Source organism: Zosterops lateralis, assembly GCF_965231275.1.
Source record: "Zosterops lateralis genome assembly, chromosome: 2".
Classification (NCBI taxonomy): domain Eukaryota; kingdom Metazoa; phylum Chordata; class Aves; order Passeriformes; family Zosteropidae; genus Zosterops; species Zosterops lateralis.
In genome coordinates, this window is record NC_139763.1 from 29,749,212 (window position 1) to 29,766,345 (window position 17,134).

Here is a 17,134-nt window from a genome sequence, read left to right on the forward strand (position 1 = left end):
CTTTTGTAGACTTACATGCTTACAGCCTTAAAGGCTGCAAATTATAGTATTTTCCACAAGCCATTGATAACTGTACTTGGGGTTTTAAAAGATGTACCCAGAAGTTTCTGTTGCCTGCATTATCCTTCAGAAGATAAGCACAAGCTCACTGAATTCAGGGTTAGATTTTGAAATTAACATTTCCTGTCATTCTTTATAGATTGTTTTCTCCATTGAAAGCACACACTTGAAATTTCCCTGATCACAGGTTCCCCCAGGAATGGACTACCACACTGTGCTCCCCATTTTTGGATTAGATATTGCCCCTCATTAGAAACAAAAATCATATTCTATTCAAAAGGCTCATATGAATTAATTGTTTTGGAGGAAATGACTCTTCACTCCAAAACGAATAGAATGGGTGAGAAATTGGATTTTAGTTTCAACAAGTTTTACTAGGAGATCTGAAGAGTTTCCTTTCTATTTTTCATAAATAATGACGTTTTCCACTACTGGGAAGACTCCCTTGCTCTGTGTTTGTGTTTAACTGCCACTTGTGAGAATTATGCAGACACATCAGTAGGAAAAATGTAGTTCTTCAGTTGTGTTCAAAAAGCATGGGGATAGCTTTTCTTTATTATCATTGGTCTAAAAAGCATTAGTACTGACTTACAGATGGTCACCTATGCTGGAAGCTTATGAAAGAATCTTAAATTGTGGAAAGATTATTCTAAATTTAGGGAAACATCAACTCCCTAATGCTAAAGGTGGAGTCATGCTGCTAAACATATTAGTATTTCTTAATTCAAACACCTGTTCTGCCTGAAAGATACATAAAAAAGCTCTTATTTATTGCTTGCATCTCCATTTCAGATTTAATCTCACTATAAATTCATCTCATGTTAATTTATGTGCAAACAAAGACACACACATTTTAAATATCCGAAATGCTGGAAATAAACTTATTTTTAATTTTGTGCTTGTTTTCCATTTGTCAACCAGCAAATGAAAGGACTGAATAAATCATGCACTAATTGCCAGCGGTGCTAAATTTAGTGTGAGATCTGGAATCCTTTTGATCAAAACCGCTGAATATGAAATCGTCCTCAGCTCTCTAGGCAACTTTATCCGCCTTTCTATTCTCCATCTGTCAGTCACCTGGGAATTTGTGAACTATTCCATATGTCAGGCTTGTCAATCACAATGGAATGTGGGAACTATCTGCCTACTGCATAGGAATTCTTGTTAAAAATTAATCTGCATTAAACTAGATGTTCTATATTTTGAATACCTTATTGTTTAGTGTTGCTAAACATTTTTACCTATATAAGGCTAATGAGAAATTATATTTGACATGATTATTTGGATATGTTTTTGCAAGATTTTTTAATATACACACAAAATTTTTTTTCCACTAGTTCTGGAAGGCTTGGGAAATGTTGGTTTTTTTCACCTGTTTCACTTGTTATGAGTTTTCTCAATCAGTTCCTCAGGGTCTGGAATTTTATATTCTTTTTCTTGGCCCAAAGGTGATTTTTGTTTCTAAAGAGGGACAAGGAAATTTGTTGCAGCCACCTTTGACTGGATAGTTTTAGGGAGAGAAAATATATTCTTTCCAATCTCCTCCAAGTTGTTCTCTAGAACTTGTTGAACAATTGAACCCAGAAACTTTAAATGCATAATCTACATTAACAAAAACAAAATAGAGATATGAGCCATTGTTTCATGAAAGGATAAGTTGAGGGAGCTTCTATTTTGACTTAAAGAAATTTTATTTGAAAATTATGTTTGCTTTTCCTGTATTTTCATAAAGAATGAATTAGATATACCTTCTGTTACGATGGGGTGACTTACAAATATTTCTACTAAATCTTCTGCTATTAATAAATAACTTTGAATCACTTCTTCAAGTTGAAATCATTTAATTTTAAATGGAATCAGCCCTAGTCAACAACAATTTTCAAAAGAAAGTTAAAAGAAAAGAACAACATTAAATAGCCTTTCCAACAAATATTCCAAATATTTGGGTTCATGTTTATGCTGTTGCATTACATGCAATTGGGTTTGGTGGGTAAGGAACACTTTGCTGAAAAGCTCTTATGGTGGCTTCTTTTCCTATTCCAGCCCTTTCCCCTCTTTGCCTTGCTTCTTGATGACTTTTTTTTTCCCATTAGTCACCCATTTCCAGTGGTGCAAAGATTCAGGTGGGTAGGGAAGTGAAGTTCACCTGGCTTTTCCTGCATACAAAGGGCACACCCACTGAAAGTCAGCTTGGAGTAGTGGCTCTGATAGCCCGCTCAGGGCCTAGGCAGCATCCTCCCTTTAGCTGCTACTCTGCAGCTAATTTTAATTACTTAAAATTAGTAATGTTCATCTCCAAAGTACCAAAATAATCAAGTTATCACTGACAGGAATCTTAAATTTTGTACTCTTTCTCTTTTCTACTTCTGTAGCAGCAACATTCCTCAACACATGTCATTTTTGCTTCTAATGTCCTCATTAAAAAGAAAATGTAAAGCTTATACATGTTCAAGCCATGAAATATGTACACATTTTTTCTGTATATCATTTTAAATCAGGAAAATATCAAAATCAAGTTTTTCCTTTATCTTCAATATATGAAAGAAATGCTTGAAGGTTATTTTAAGGATATTTACAAGCATAACTTATATAAATTTTTAAAAAGTTATTTATCATATGAAAAAGCAGATATGTAATGAAAAATGATGTTCCTCAGACTTATAATACATTCTTTGATAATTCTAACTTAGGAAAAATATGGTATTTCACTGCAATGAATGCTAACACAGATTGTTTCTCTTATTAACTTCTTAGTAGGCACATAAACATGAAATTTACATTTTTTTTAAATTGTGACTGTGTTAATATGAAGCTTTATTTAAAAAAGCTAGATTGTCGCTTTACAAAGTTTACATGACTTGTATTTCATAGCTTCTCTCAGGAACTAAAGCACAGTTTTATGCTGTTTTCTGCATCTACCTATATCTTACTTTTCTGTACTTTTGACTATCAAAATTTTGAGTATTTGTACAAACAGTACCACCTTCTTTTTAGCACTCTTCTGAACTGTAACAAAGAAACTTCATAAATGCATCTGAAAAAGTTTCAGTGCTTTTTAATTATGTCAGCAATTTAACTAATTTCTTCCTCTATGGTTGTTAATGGTATCATATTGTAATAAAGGTGCAATAGATTAAAAAAATGAAAATAATAAAACAGCACACAATATATACATAACACTGTAAACACACATAGTGTAATTGAAGACCATGTGCTACAGACTGACCTCAAAGGAAAAGAGTCTGCAGGAACAAGGTTTGGTTCGAATTCCTCCTTTTCACCTTGGAAGATATTCAGTTTTTCCTAAGCTGTATTTTTTTCCCTTCTAATGAGATTGAAACTCAGGAAAGAACTTCACCCCTAATCCCATGACTACTTACATTTTTATTACAACCTCTCAGTTAGGACTCTACTCTACTCTTAGGCTTTCTGGAGAAACAGACACATTGTGTTGCTTGGATAAAAGTATTGTACTATAGTGGCTTCTCCAAAGAAGCTCACTAGTCTGGAGGGAAATTATTTTTCCTTTCAGAGTCCAAGAACTTTTGTATGTATCAAACTGTAGCTATCTCAAAAATTCGTCACTTCACCTATGCATTACCTTCATGGCTTATTTTTATGTTGTCTTGTTGAAAAGAGGCTGGATGATTCACTGGGTGTCCCCACCAGACACTGCTTCTGTTGCTTTCCAAAGGAAAATTGACAGGAGCAGTTGACTAACCATTAGATAGTAAAAGCAACATGCTCATGCCTTCACATCTAAATGCTAACAATTTGAGGCAGAACTAAAAAGTAAAATTAGGAAATAAAAAGAAAATTAAAGCTGAGTGTCACCAGTGCATACAGGCAAAAAAGTATGATGCACTAGGTGACTCAACAGTTTCCCTGTTTCTAGGTATCCCAAACCTGTTGGCTGGTGCAGGTAGGCACTGCAATTCTCTGTCTCCAGGCCTCACATGTAGCTCTACATCAGTCTTCAAGACAATTGATAGAGCCTGGAGACAAGGTTCAAAAACAGCTCAGGCTCACGCCAGCTGGCAAGCATATTTTGAAACATAAACATTTCTGACATAGGATATCCTTCCCTGATTTTTCTTTTTATTAGTTTTCCAACAGAAAAGTAAAAAAAATCCCAAATCCCAAAATGATTTTCAAAAGTTTGGTTTCAATTGCTAAATATTTTTAGCTCTTCAAGAAATTCTTTGCATTGAGGACTGTTCTCCCAGGAATATCAGGCAGCTCCCAAGCAATGAGGAAGATGATCTACTCCTCACCTTGATGTCACCTGCTTCTTCACAGTCTGCAGTGATGTGACTGATCTAATCTGACATCATTGCTCTATCCCAATGAGCCTGAATCAGGAACCAGGGTGAAGAGTGAATAGTCAAATTTTATAAAACATTTAAAATGTTTATATAATATATTAAAAAAAGCCACAAATTAACAGAACCATTCCATGATGTCTTGACATTTCAACTTGATATATGAATTTATATGTATTTTATAGATATATGTATTTATTATTATATATCTGTGTTTATATATGTACATGTACCTATATGTATATATATATACACATACACTGTCACAGGTATTTTCTTTTTCAATTGCAATGCATATGTTATAGAACTGCTTTCAATATTTTTCATTCAGATACTCCAAATGGCTAAGAGGGTGAGCATATAGAAAAAATTGAACAACCTAGAGCTGGGCAAAGGCAATTGTTCCTTTTTAAGTTAGTGTGGTCCTGTGACCATGCCAAAAAATTATAGCAAAGTAACATGAGCTGCAGGGGGAATTAAGAAGAGATCAAAGTTTCAGCAATCTCCTCCCTTAGAGTGCTACCCTAAAGAGCTAAACCCAGCATAGTTTTGTCTTGACTCCTAATTACACAACTGTGAGTTTGGTGAGGGAAGACTTCTAATGGTGAAAAAGAAATAATGTTTACTGTTTTGAGAGATATCATGAGTTCTAAAGACTCTATTTAAAAAAAATAGCAAGAAAAAAGAGAAGCTTAAAGGTGCTATGTCTGATTTTAGCAGCATTTTTCTTTCTGTTCCTTACAGCTGAAAATTTTCTGTGATGGCTGTATTTCCATGTCTGCATGCTTTGGGTGTAGCAAATTATCCATGAAACTGCTGATTTACTATGAATTAAGAGAAAAGCAGATCTGTAACACTACAGCTGTTAATATATTTCCCTTTTATTGTGATTAGCCAACACAAATAATGTTTCAAAAAGAGAGGAAATTATCTATCTCATAGAAAATGAGGTTTGTCCTTAATAGAAAGATAACCCATATTCAAAAGTTTATACCCAAGAATATAATGCCCTTCATATGATTTTTTTTTCCTACACTCTTAAAAAAAAAAAAATCATTCTGTGCTGCAAAAAAGTATGTTATCTACATTGAAGCCACAGAGGCTATCCAGCCATTTTATCAGGATATTGGGATGTTAAAGGAAGCAGCAGTCAATTAATGAAGTGGCTGCATTTCCTTTCTTCCTCAATTTCTTTTCTTGTCCTTGCTTATTAGAAAAACTGGAAATAATAATAATGATGATAATATTAAACACACATCCACTCCCCAATATAAATTATTGGATATATCTTTTCCTGATTTGTAATCCCACTATGTACTGTAACTTTAAGAGAAATTCATAATTTTGCAAGTGGCCATTTTTTTTAATTATTTTTTTAATTTTTTTTTAATTGTTAGGTGAGGCATGGGTATGCACAAGCACATCATATACTCACACAACATGGCCAATACTAAAAGCCAGCCATTGCCAAACAATTCAGTGCTGACCAGGAAAATGTAAATTCTGAGTATAAGGGAAAGTCATGCTTAGCCTTGTTTTGGGTTTGGTGACCCATATACTCCAAAATAGACCAGTAATAAATTTTTAAGCAGCCTTTTATTTTTCTTCTTTTTGCTGCCTAAGGATGACTTAAACCTTGTGCTGTTGCCTAGCATAAATCTCTTCCTGCTTCTTTCCCTGATTTCCAGCAATGAGTAAGTATCACTCCAGCTTCTGACTGATCATAACTGATTGGCATCCAGGACAGAAGGGTCCCTCCCAGAGACCACATGAAGATACACTTCAATATGAAAGCTCAGCAGTCATACTGAGTTTTCGTACTATCAGCCGTCTTCAAATAAAAATTAGTAGATGCTCAGCCTGCTTCCTTCACTGCTCTTGCCTTCCACTTGAGACCGCAGCTTGTGCCCTCACTGGTGCAGAGATTTTCGGATAACAGCTATTCATCAACCCTCAGCCCAGTTCCAGAGACAGCCCTTGCTCTCTATTCAAAGTAATAGGCTTAAGGAAAAGATCTGAGTAACTCTGGCCTTCTCCAGTTATAAAGGGGGACTCTTGCTCATATTACATGATTTGCAAGATGCAGCTCTTTCTCTGTAAATCAGCTGAAAAAGGAGCTTCACTCTCAGGGAAATATCCAGGCTTGAATCTGACTTACAGCTGGTTTTATTTATTTATTTATCTGTTTTAGGGGCAGGTTATCTTGTGTTGTTTTGGTTGAGCTTCTTTTTTTGAACAGTGGAAGAACACAAAAGCAGTACTTTGAAAAATGTTACAAGGTATAAATAGCACTGCTGAGAGCAGAACACAGGCTTTGTTGTGTTATCACACAGCAGATCCAACAATATACTACAGATCCATATTGTCAACTGAAATGGAAAAGGAAAACAGTTCAACAAGAATGCTTCTTAGGAAAACTACCCAATTTACTCATGTGTGTCTCAAGGCCAAAGCATCTTATCTTTGCACAAATCATTCTTCTGTAGTGAGTAACAGCAATACTTCAAGTGGTTTTCTGTTGTGTGTCATAACAGGCTTTCTATTGATGTTGCTAAAAAAAAGGCTGTACCATGATTTTAAACTAGAAAGTGGTGCACAGTTTTTATTCTAGAAGAAAAAAAGTTGTATAGCCGACCTTTTAGCAGTATTAAGATCACAGAACCTGAATAAATACGTTTGCCCTATTAGCAATAATGTTTTTATTCTTTTACTATAAACTGTAAGGCTGAACCTTTAACTGGAATCTTGTTAGTCTGGAGAATTCTTTCGACTTTTGAGATTAATTTATCCATTTGAGAGCAAATCATCCCATATCAACAGAAGAAAAGTATTCAGCCAATAGTGATCACTTTTTATTGTGCAATCATTACTCAGTTACTCTAGTCAATGCACAGATATTGGCTCAAGTACACAAGACCAATTAAAATAGGAACACTGGCAAGAAAACATTATGATACTTCCTTCAATTTATTAGTTACGGTAAATGGCTTACAACAAACCAAAAAGCCAGTAACATTCTGAGATAGATGCATTGCTTCTGTACTGTGGATAATTAAGTGTTTTGGTGGGAATTTGTTCATAGGACTGATATACAATTAGACAAATTTGTTCACATATCATGTTTCATTGAAGTCTGTATGAGTCTTCTATGCCTGGCAATGGGTCCTGATCCTAGATGCTTTTATGCCTGATTAATTGTCAATATTAGGCAGGAGTTTGCTCATTAGCTCCTAGCAGGGCACATCTCAAATTGCAGTAAGCTCCATTTAGAGATGATATGCTAACTGTTAATAACTGCATGGATTGTGTGTGTGTGTGACTCTCAGATGACTATACACATATACATATATACATACTCATATATTATGCATGTATGTATACACACACACACACAAACATGTACAAACATATATGTGTATATATATACATATACATAATTTAGCTCCATGGAAGAAAGGAATAAATACAAATTATTCCCCTGTATACAAGTTGTGGCTGCAAGTGCTGCTAACTTATTCAGGGCTCCCTAGTGAATAAAAACATCCCAACATAAATTTACTGTGTATTATTCATGCTACATTTTAAGTTTTCAATCTGTCATGTCAACTGCTTTAAATCATATCTAAACCAATGTGCTAAACAGACATCACTTTTAAACAAAAGGAAGTAAATTAAAGAACATCTTGCTGTACAACAGACATTTGTTTTGTACATTCATTTCCCAAGGACTTCATTTCTTGATCAAGAGACATAGAAGGTTGACAGAGATGTAACTGATAGTGCAAACTATTTTTTTTTTCCAGATCAATTTTACCTCCTAACTAGTAATACTGCTGTGCTCAACAATTCAGCCTCAATGATAAAATCTGACTGTTTCCAGATCATAAAGCACTTATCATGTCTAAAAGTAAATATGCTTTGTTAACATAATTTTTTCTGCTCCTAATTTTTAAAACTCCACCATCAGCTGAAGATGAAGTTTGTATGACATAATTAGTAAAAGTCTTTGCCCATGAAGCTCATGGGAACCAACAGAAAGTCACAAAAAGGAATCAGCAAACTTCCCATTGTAAAAGATTATGTGCGCTGAGCATGAGAACTAAAGAAAGAAACTCTGGAAAAGTAAAAAACAAAACAGAACAAAACAACCCAAAAACCCACACCCGCAAAAAACCCCACCAAAAAAAACCCCACCAAAACAAACATGGCCTATTTCAGCCTGAGGTGTGAAGGAATAAGGTGTGGAAGTAGTAGTAAGGGCTAGTATTTAGGTATAAAACCATAAACAAAAGCAGTGATCTAGCTGGTTTTATTCTTCAATGAGACAATGCTGCCTCCACATTCTCTGGGGCTGTAACTACATTGCAGAGATGACAATGAGATACTTTCATCAGGAGATGTTCTGTCTTCACAGTACCAACTGCGAGTTGTTACTCACAGTGCTCAAATGTGAGAAAGGGTTGTTTGTGTGTTTTTTCATGCAATCCCACTAAGAACCAAAGATTACCAAGTTGGATGAATATAACACTTAAACCTCGGGTTAACCAAAAAAAGACTACAGAAATATGAATATAAATAGCTATGCAGATCTCTGTTGGGAAATACAGAAACAAATGTACAGAAATGGCCTTTCAGAATACCCAGAAGAGACAAAATTTTGCATTGATTCATTTTTACAATATTTGTCAGATATATTATTCCAGTATCAACAAAATAGGGTATTGACTCACATTTCAGTAACTTCAGTTTAAAAACCCCAAACTATCTTGATAATAGCATGAGAAGTTAGTTGAACATTTAAAGGTCTGTAATCAACCCTCACATGCTAACACAAGATCAAATATGTTTGGAATATGGTTCTATCAAACAGGGGCCATTAATATGTTACTCAAGACATCTCCTACAGCAAGCAACTGCAGCAGAATGGACTTCCAGGCAGAGCTCACCAAATTTGGGAATAAGTAAGGTGCTCTGGTTATCTCTGAAACCGAAGCAGTTAAAATGTAATTTTTCAAGACTATGAGGTTTGAGGTAAAACTAATGCCAATTAATTTCTTAATTAAAAACAGCTATTTCTTTGCTTCAGTCTTTAAATTCTGCTGCTCCTATAACACTGAAGGAACATATTTGTGTGTAATGCAAAAATATGGGGTATGAGTTTTGATTTTACAGAGAAAAGATTTTCTGATCATTTTCAAAGAATACAAGGAGCATTTTGGTGACATAGAAAATGTGCCTGGATTGGAAACTCACAAATCTTCAGTGACCTTCCCACCACAGTCCTGCCATCCTTTTGCACTAAAAACAGATAAATCAACGCAGAATTTTGGCACAGAAGGATCAAGTCACATCTGTTGAGGAGCAAGCTAGAGAGTGGTGAACATTTCATAAATTAAGATCTTACACGCTATGAAGAAGCTGGAATCTAAGAGATTACCAAAACCTCATTTGAGTTTTAATCAAAGGATTAATCTAAAACTGTGACTAATGCACTTTGGGGGCTTAATGTTCCACCAGTTATGTTAAAGCATATGCTAAAATTTACATGATCAAGAATATGTCTAAATACTGCACTAATAGGAGTTGGTCACTGCTGAGAAAATGTGTTGAGGGAATGAATTAATTATGGGAAAAAGCTTCCGTCTTCAGTGGAATTAATTGTGGAAAAAATTAAGTGTTTTCCTTCTTAATATCAAAAGGGTGTTCCACGTTCAACTACAGTGTGAGGACTAAGCTTGAAAAGCATGGATACCTCTTTACCCATCTTAGTCACATGAGGATTCTCCATTTCTGATGACTAAAATAACATGAAACTTTACAACATAAAACCCTACAGCCTCTCTAACCTACAGCTTCAGAGGAGGAGGCTTACAGGACACACTTTGAAAGACATTATATTTTCAAGGAAGTATTGGATGCCTTTAAAATCATAAAAAATTTAGGCAGTTTCAAGTGAGGCACTAGAATCTCTTTCTTTCTTTACCAGACTGTTGTCTGAACTTTTCTGTTCCTGAACTTTTCACAAACCTTATTTTGGGAGCTTGCTGTCATTAAAACATTTTTTCAGAGTGTCACATTGAGGTTAATGTGTATTATTAATCTCTTTTAAAGACAGAGATTACATTTTAGTTGGTTCTTAGCTCACTCAAAATGCTGCTGATTTGCTGGTGTATGTAGACAGCGGAAATAAGGTTGACTAATAGAAACAAAATAGTAGGTAGCCTTCATCCATTACAAAATAACTTGCAACTTTTAAAATTGCTCTACAGAGCAACAGATAAAATAACCTTGTCCACGTCCATATGGGGAAGCTGTCCGCTTCCTAATACCCGACACACTTTCACACTCCAGGGTTCACTATAAAGCAGAATGTGTTTCTGCATTAAAGGAACAATCTCCAGCAATCCACAAAGTAAATTATTCATCTATCATACTTAGCCCTGTTTCAGAACAAAAGCTTTTATGATGACATACCTGCACTCAGATTCCTAGTTCTAGGGTTGTAATACCAGATCGTCTGTCATGATTGTCATCATTACTGTCATGACATGATGGTCATTACAACATGAGAAGAAAGGAATATTCCTACAAATTCCTTAGGCAAAGAATAAAGTCTTGAGCAATAGAAAGACAAAACATTAACCCTAAACCTGAGGCTGTTTCAAAAAGCCTTTGGAGAAAAGAAGGATAAGTTCAAAAGAAGGATGAGTTTTCTCTACCTTGGCTGGTGGTAAAATAAGCCTAAGCCCAACTCTTTGCATGATCAGCACTGAAGGAGACTTAAAAAAATAGAAGTGGCAAGGGTCAAGACTAGCTGGGTCTTTCATCTTCATCCCTGATCTTCTCCATTGATTTGCCAACTTGAAATACCTACTGCAGGATAATGACCGGTCCCCTAGAGGCATAATATTTTTAAGATGTGAAGGTTGTTACTCCTCATCTTCCTCTTAAAAAAAAAAAAAAGAAAGTCAAAGGTTCTTGAATCAGATGACTTGTTGACAGCAAACATGGTATTTGAATTATGAGCACATCAGAGAAACACATCAGTGAGTTTTGCCTTAAGAAATGTGGAAGATAAATATGTAACTATAGAGCACTGGAGTGTAGAGGCACTGTGCTTTCCAGCAGAGTGAAGCATTAGGTATCGAAGGCTGGATGAAACAAGCTGATGTTTGGTGCTAAACATCGGCAGCTGCCCACTAACTGTAAGGCAAGCTCCAATACAACCAGCTGTACATGCTCAGACAGCATGAAAGATTCTGAACAGGAAAACTTTCACATTAAAAATTCATCTAAATGGAACCTGGGGAGAGACAAAGAAACAAAAACCAAAAGGAAAATGAGAAAAATGGAAGCAAGCATGAGCTTGTCTCTCAGCCCAAGCAGACACTCTTTTCTGATGTGGTTCAGCACAAAGAGGAGAGGTGAGTGTCCCCCCGACAGGAATGTTTGCTGGCCACATAAAAGACCAGAGGGTCCTGATGCAAGACCACTGTTGATTAATGCATTTTCCTGAAGAAGTATATTTGTTTCTGTTTAATAGCCTCAGTGAATTATGTTTCCAGAATGCCAAAGTACAGCAAAAACCCCAGATCATCTCCTTGCCTACTGAAATTTAAGTAACCTCTATTGAATACTTTAATACTAGTCTTTTCTGTCTGCCTATGTCAATAATGATTATCTGCTACTAATAGGAGTCCATGAAGAGACATTACAATTTTTTCCAAAAATACAAGAAACTGGAAGAAAGAACCAGAAGAAAAACACTGGAAGTGTTATAGTTAAATCTGTGATTGAGCTTATCAAAATGCTCAGACAGTTATGATAGTTCATGCTTAGGGCTTTCAGATACTGTGTTTCATGCCAAAAGTGATCCACTGACAATCATGTTACAAAAAACTTGTTTGAAAATTGGAGATGGCTGACATGGATGGCATGTATTTGTGGTTTTTTGTGGTTTTTATTTTTTATTTTTCCAGTCAAGCATCATTCTCTTAGTTTCAAAATTAATCATAAGCAGTGAGAAAACTCAATATTTTTCTAAAGTAAAAAAACCAACAATGACCGAGAAATCTCAGCCAGGAACTGATTTAAATTATTCTTGCCAAAAAGTGAAAAAACAGGCTCCTACTGTAACTGGATACTGAATCTAAAATCACAATAACAATTTTCTTCTAAGAGTGGAGGAAACTTAGACCAACACATATAGGGGAAAAAAACCTTAGAGTGGTTTAAAGAAAATGTCACCTACATTTTTGGAAGCAGAATTGACAACATTTTCATGATTTATTAACTTTCACATGGCAATGGCTGCTCTTTCAAAGACGGGCTGCATGATCAAAACATCCACAGCACTTTTTGGCTCCAAAGGTTTCCAAAACTCACTGACTTGGTTCTCAAGCAGTTTTTGCCTTTCCTCTTCTCGGGTCAAAGATACAAGTGGGCAGGACAAGTCTGCAGTGTTTCTTTGTGGGGTATTATGTCTGGAATGCCTCTCTTTCTGGGAAGAAGGTTAATGAGTAAGAAAAAAAGAGAGACTGAACTAATTTATAGTGATAACAGAAAAAGGAAAATCATTTCAAAGTCCAAACCTCATCTAAACTGCTTAGGGATTTTAAGTTCTTTTGTATTTTATCAGCATTATCAGCTGTACTTTTGCACTCTAAAGCTATTTTTAAGCTGAAGGGAAGATAAAATTGTAAGATAAATACTAAAATGAAAAGAACAGAGAGCGAGAAATCTCTTAAGAAAGTCAATTGTGAAGACTCTTTCTTGTAGTACTGACAAGTGAACTGTTCTCAATAAGTTTGCCAAAATACTCATAGGCTTTAATTCATGTAAACAGAACCTTCCCCAGTTTAAATTGAAAAGTACACAGGAATACCCAGGAGTATTTCATCCTTCTTTCCACATTCATTGCTGCTTTTGTAGCTCCAACACAGTGAGTGAGGGCCCAATGCGTCTATTAGTGGTGAAACCACAATTCCAAATGCCAGTAAAGACACTGAAGCCAAACAAAAATTGTCATTGAAGAACTTTTAACTGGGTCCTTATGAAATGCAAGCATATTATGTACAACTCCTTTGACCTCTCCAGAGTTTCTTCAGTTTCACTCTTGTTGGAGCAAAAGTAAAGATTTTCCTTTTCTTTTTTCTCTCTCCAGTTATTTATGCTTGTCTACTTTGACAAAACAGTTCTTCCCAAAGAAGAATTCTCCTTTGCATTTCTTTCTATTCTTCAGTTGCACAGAATATAACATTTTCTGAAGAGCTTACATCCTTGTGCTGGATCTACTAGAATGGTCTCAACGCATCTGCATAGGCAGAGAAAACACATTTCTGAAAGCAAAGCTTGCTCTTTCTTTCTTTCTTTCTTTCTTTCTTTCTTTCTCCTAGGATGTTGAATACACTTTCTGTTTTATTTTGAAATTATGAAATCAGGAGAGAAGCAATCCAAATAAGCTGAGAAAGTCACTCTACAAAAAAAAGAGGAATAAACTAATGTATATTACCTCAAAACTACCCATCTGTTTAAATCTTATATATGTAGTGGTACGAACAGTATCTATTTATCTTAAGAATTTCCTGATGCAAAATGAATGTAGAAAAATCTCAAATACATGTAGCAATGATGAATTCTGGGATGTAAATTCCAATGACTGATTTACATTCAATAGATTCCTTTACCATTTGCTCCTCAGATTTCATTTATCCTCCTTTCTGCAACTTTTACCACCTAGAGCTTTCTTTCATTTCTTTAAAAGTAGAGTCACTTGAGGTAAACCAGGCTGTTGTTAAACACTCCTACCCAGAAGTGCTAGAGCAGTGCAGTATTTCCTTGGGAAGACCACTGAGAGGACCCAGGCTCTGGGAGTCACATCAGGGCTTGACACTCACTTCTGTGTCTGTGCTAGGCTTAGTCAGCAGAGATTCTGGCATCCTGATGAGGGCACAGATTGTTGTTTTCTTGTGGCTTTTCCCCCGTGCAGCCCAGACATGATGGAAATTTCATGGAGGCTACTGCCCCAGCTGCAGATGTTGCAGCTGAGCAAGCATTCACAAGTGACACACACACTCAATCACTTAGTCATGCTGACTAGTGGAAGGGTCAGACAATAATCTGGCCTTTGAGGAGTAGCTATTAAAAGAAGGAGGCCAAAACCATCCATTTCCAGAAACAGTGGTAGTAGTACACAAAAGGTGTTCAGATGGATCTACAATGGACTGTATTCTTAAGTTCTTCCAACATACAGACCACATGTTGTTATCAATGGCAGAACCTCCTCTCAGTCCCACCTTCATAGAATCCCACAACCAGACTAGTATTTTTCATGAAGAATACTATTTATGGAAGATAGTTAATAAACTTATTTTATGAATTAATGTCCTTTTCCTGGGAGAGGCAAGCATAAGTTACAAACCCTATATGCCATTTTGTACAGAAAACCATAGGTGCTCTAGAAACAGAAAAGTTCCACCAATGGGCCATAAGGCAGTGTGGTGAGACCTATTTGGGGATCTTGGAGAGGACAGACAACCAGCCAGTGCTAGTTCCTCTCCTCCAACCTCACCTAACACAGATGAGTAATAGCCAGCTATTACTGGCGCCATGGAGACAGTACAGAGCAGCTGCTTGAAGACTGAAACAATGTGGTGACTTTGTTGAATGCCAGAGGTGCTGCTCAGCTCTGTACTCCAGCAGGGTTTCAGGGAGAACTCTAATTCCAAAGACCACAGAACTGGCTTTTCAAAGGCATGAATCATGCACATTAACTAGGAAAGTAGGACACAACACATGCGCCTATTCTAAAGGATTTCAGTGCCAAGGCACAGTGGTCTCTGACCTTTCTGAATTTGTAAATTAACTGGTGGTTGATGGTTGTTTTCCTTGATGTTCCATTGGGTCTGAAGGATAAGAATTTAATGGCAGTCTCAAGCAGACGTAGACAATGAAATTCTGTGACAGGGCTACTATTTTCAGAACTGTCTTCTAAAAACATTTTTTTTTTTTAAATTTCAAACACATATTTAAATATATATACACACATATGCAAGACGGAGAAAACAAGCTTTAATGAAATTTGGTTATTTCTCTTCAGGCTAGAGAAGAAAAGGATTTTTTTTTCTTTGTTTAGATATCCATCTGAGCCTCAGTGAGAGAGAGAGAGAGGATAATCCAGAGTTTCATAGTTTGTGGTCCCAACTTCCTTAGAAAAATTCAATCAGCCCACTAAAGTCATTGCACTTTCTGAGTCTGTTTTTAATTTGTTAAGGTCAGGAATACAGGCTTTTTTGAAAGAAAGTCCTTTTTCCTCTGTGAAGTGAGTTTCCCTGGTTGTCATAATGTCCTATGATTAGGTAGAAAGGTGGACTACAGGGAATTATAATGCACATTATATGACAGAGGAGAGGGTGACCTTAAGCTGCTTTATTTTCTTCATAGCAAATAAACATGATTATTATATAAAATAGATCTTAGGTCACTTTCAGTGATTGATCAGTACTCCTTTTTAGGATTTCAATGGAATTGGCTCAGATCATAAAAATAATATTTTTAAATCTAGGTTATTTTCCAGCTGCATTCTTATGTGTCTGTCACTGTTTAAACATCTTATTTAGAGAGCTAAAGAATGGTATCACATCATATAGGTAGTTCTGTGTGTATTTTGTTTTTCTGCCATAGACTACTTTATTGTGTGACTCACCTGCTTCCTGGAGAACTTTTCTACAGTTCATACAGAGCTAACCACAGATTTCTGCAAAAAAAATTTATGATCCTTTCACACTAATGGGTAAGTGTTAATTTCATGCTCCTTTTTAAAATTTAATAACATTGCTCTTGTATGTAATTTTAAATTTAGAATTTATCTTATGCATATATATATAAATATTTTGTGAGCTTAAGACCAAATTCTATTCCTATGAAAAAGGGTATCCTTTTCAAAAATGAAAAATAGTCCTTACTGACAAAGAATTTCTGAAATAAGCTCCAGCTATATGTATTGACTTTAAGTCATGAACAATAGTAAGAGTAAGATAATTCAGCCTTTACAACCAGTACAGAAAGCTGAATCTGTCTCATTTTCACCATTAGGCAATACATGAAACCCACCTGGGAATCCTGGGAAAGCCCATTCAACACTCATTTTCAGCTTTGTTTTGTTTTTCTCCTCCCACTTCCCAGCCTACATGAACACTGAAGGACATACAATCCGTCTTGTTTTCCCACCTGTAACAAAGTACATTGGGGCAAAAACCCTGCCAGAGGAACATAAATGGTCTCTTAACCCATTACAGCTGCACCAGACATATAAATTGGCTTCATGTGCTGTGTTCTTTCACTTTAAATACACTCTACCTTTAGAGGTTATTCTTTAAGCTATCTTCTGTTGCCATAGGCACACTAGGTTGAACAGATCTAGTTAAACACAAACAAGACAAAAATAAAACGTGTGAACCTGTGCCTTGAGAAAAAGACACCCTGCCTTTTCCAAGGATTCCACAGAATGAGCATTTTTGACAATATTTATGTGTGCTGAGTTTTCAACTCTACCTTGGACCTCCAGCGAACAACGATTCTACACATACACACCCACACTGTACACACATTGGCATATGGTATTTACAGTACACCTTCCATATTATCATATAACTTTCTTATTTCCCACTATGAAACACAGAGAAAATTTATGCCGTGTTGCATACAGTATGCTGTGTTCAAGTGAACTTTACTACATACAAAGTTTCAAGAGC

The 17,134-nt window shown here is 35.8% G+C and overlaps 1 protein-coding gene across 1 annotated transcript in view; it reads right to left on the reverse strand.

Annotated features, from left to right (window-relative positions):
* Positions 1-16,672, reverse strand: part of LOC310906158 (uncharacterized protein) — a gene marked incomplete at its 3' end in the record, with an annotated part of 170,238 nt that extends 153,566 nt beyond the window's left edge. The window contains exons 1-2 of the mRNA XM_083855220.1: positions 16,494-16,672; positions 16,087-16,137 (exon numbers count right to left, since the gene is read on the reverse strand). Of these exons, the coding sequence (XP_083711346.1) occupies positions 16,087-16,117 (31 nt within the window). The 5' untranslated portion in view covers positions 16,118-16,137; positions 16,494-16,672. The remainder of the gene's footprint in view (positions 1-16,086; positions 16,138-16,493) is intronic.
* Between the last annotated feature and the right edge of the window lie 462 nt (positions 16,673-17,134).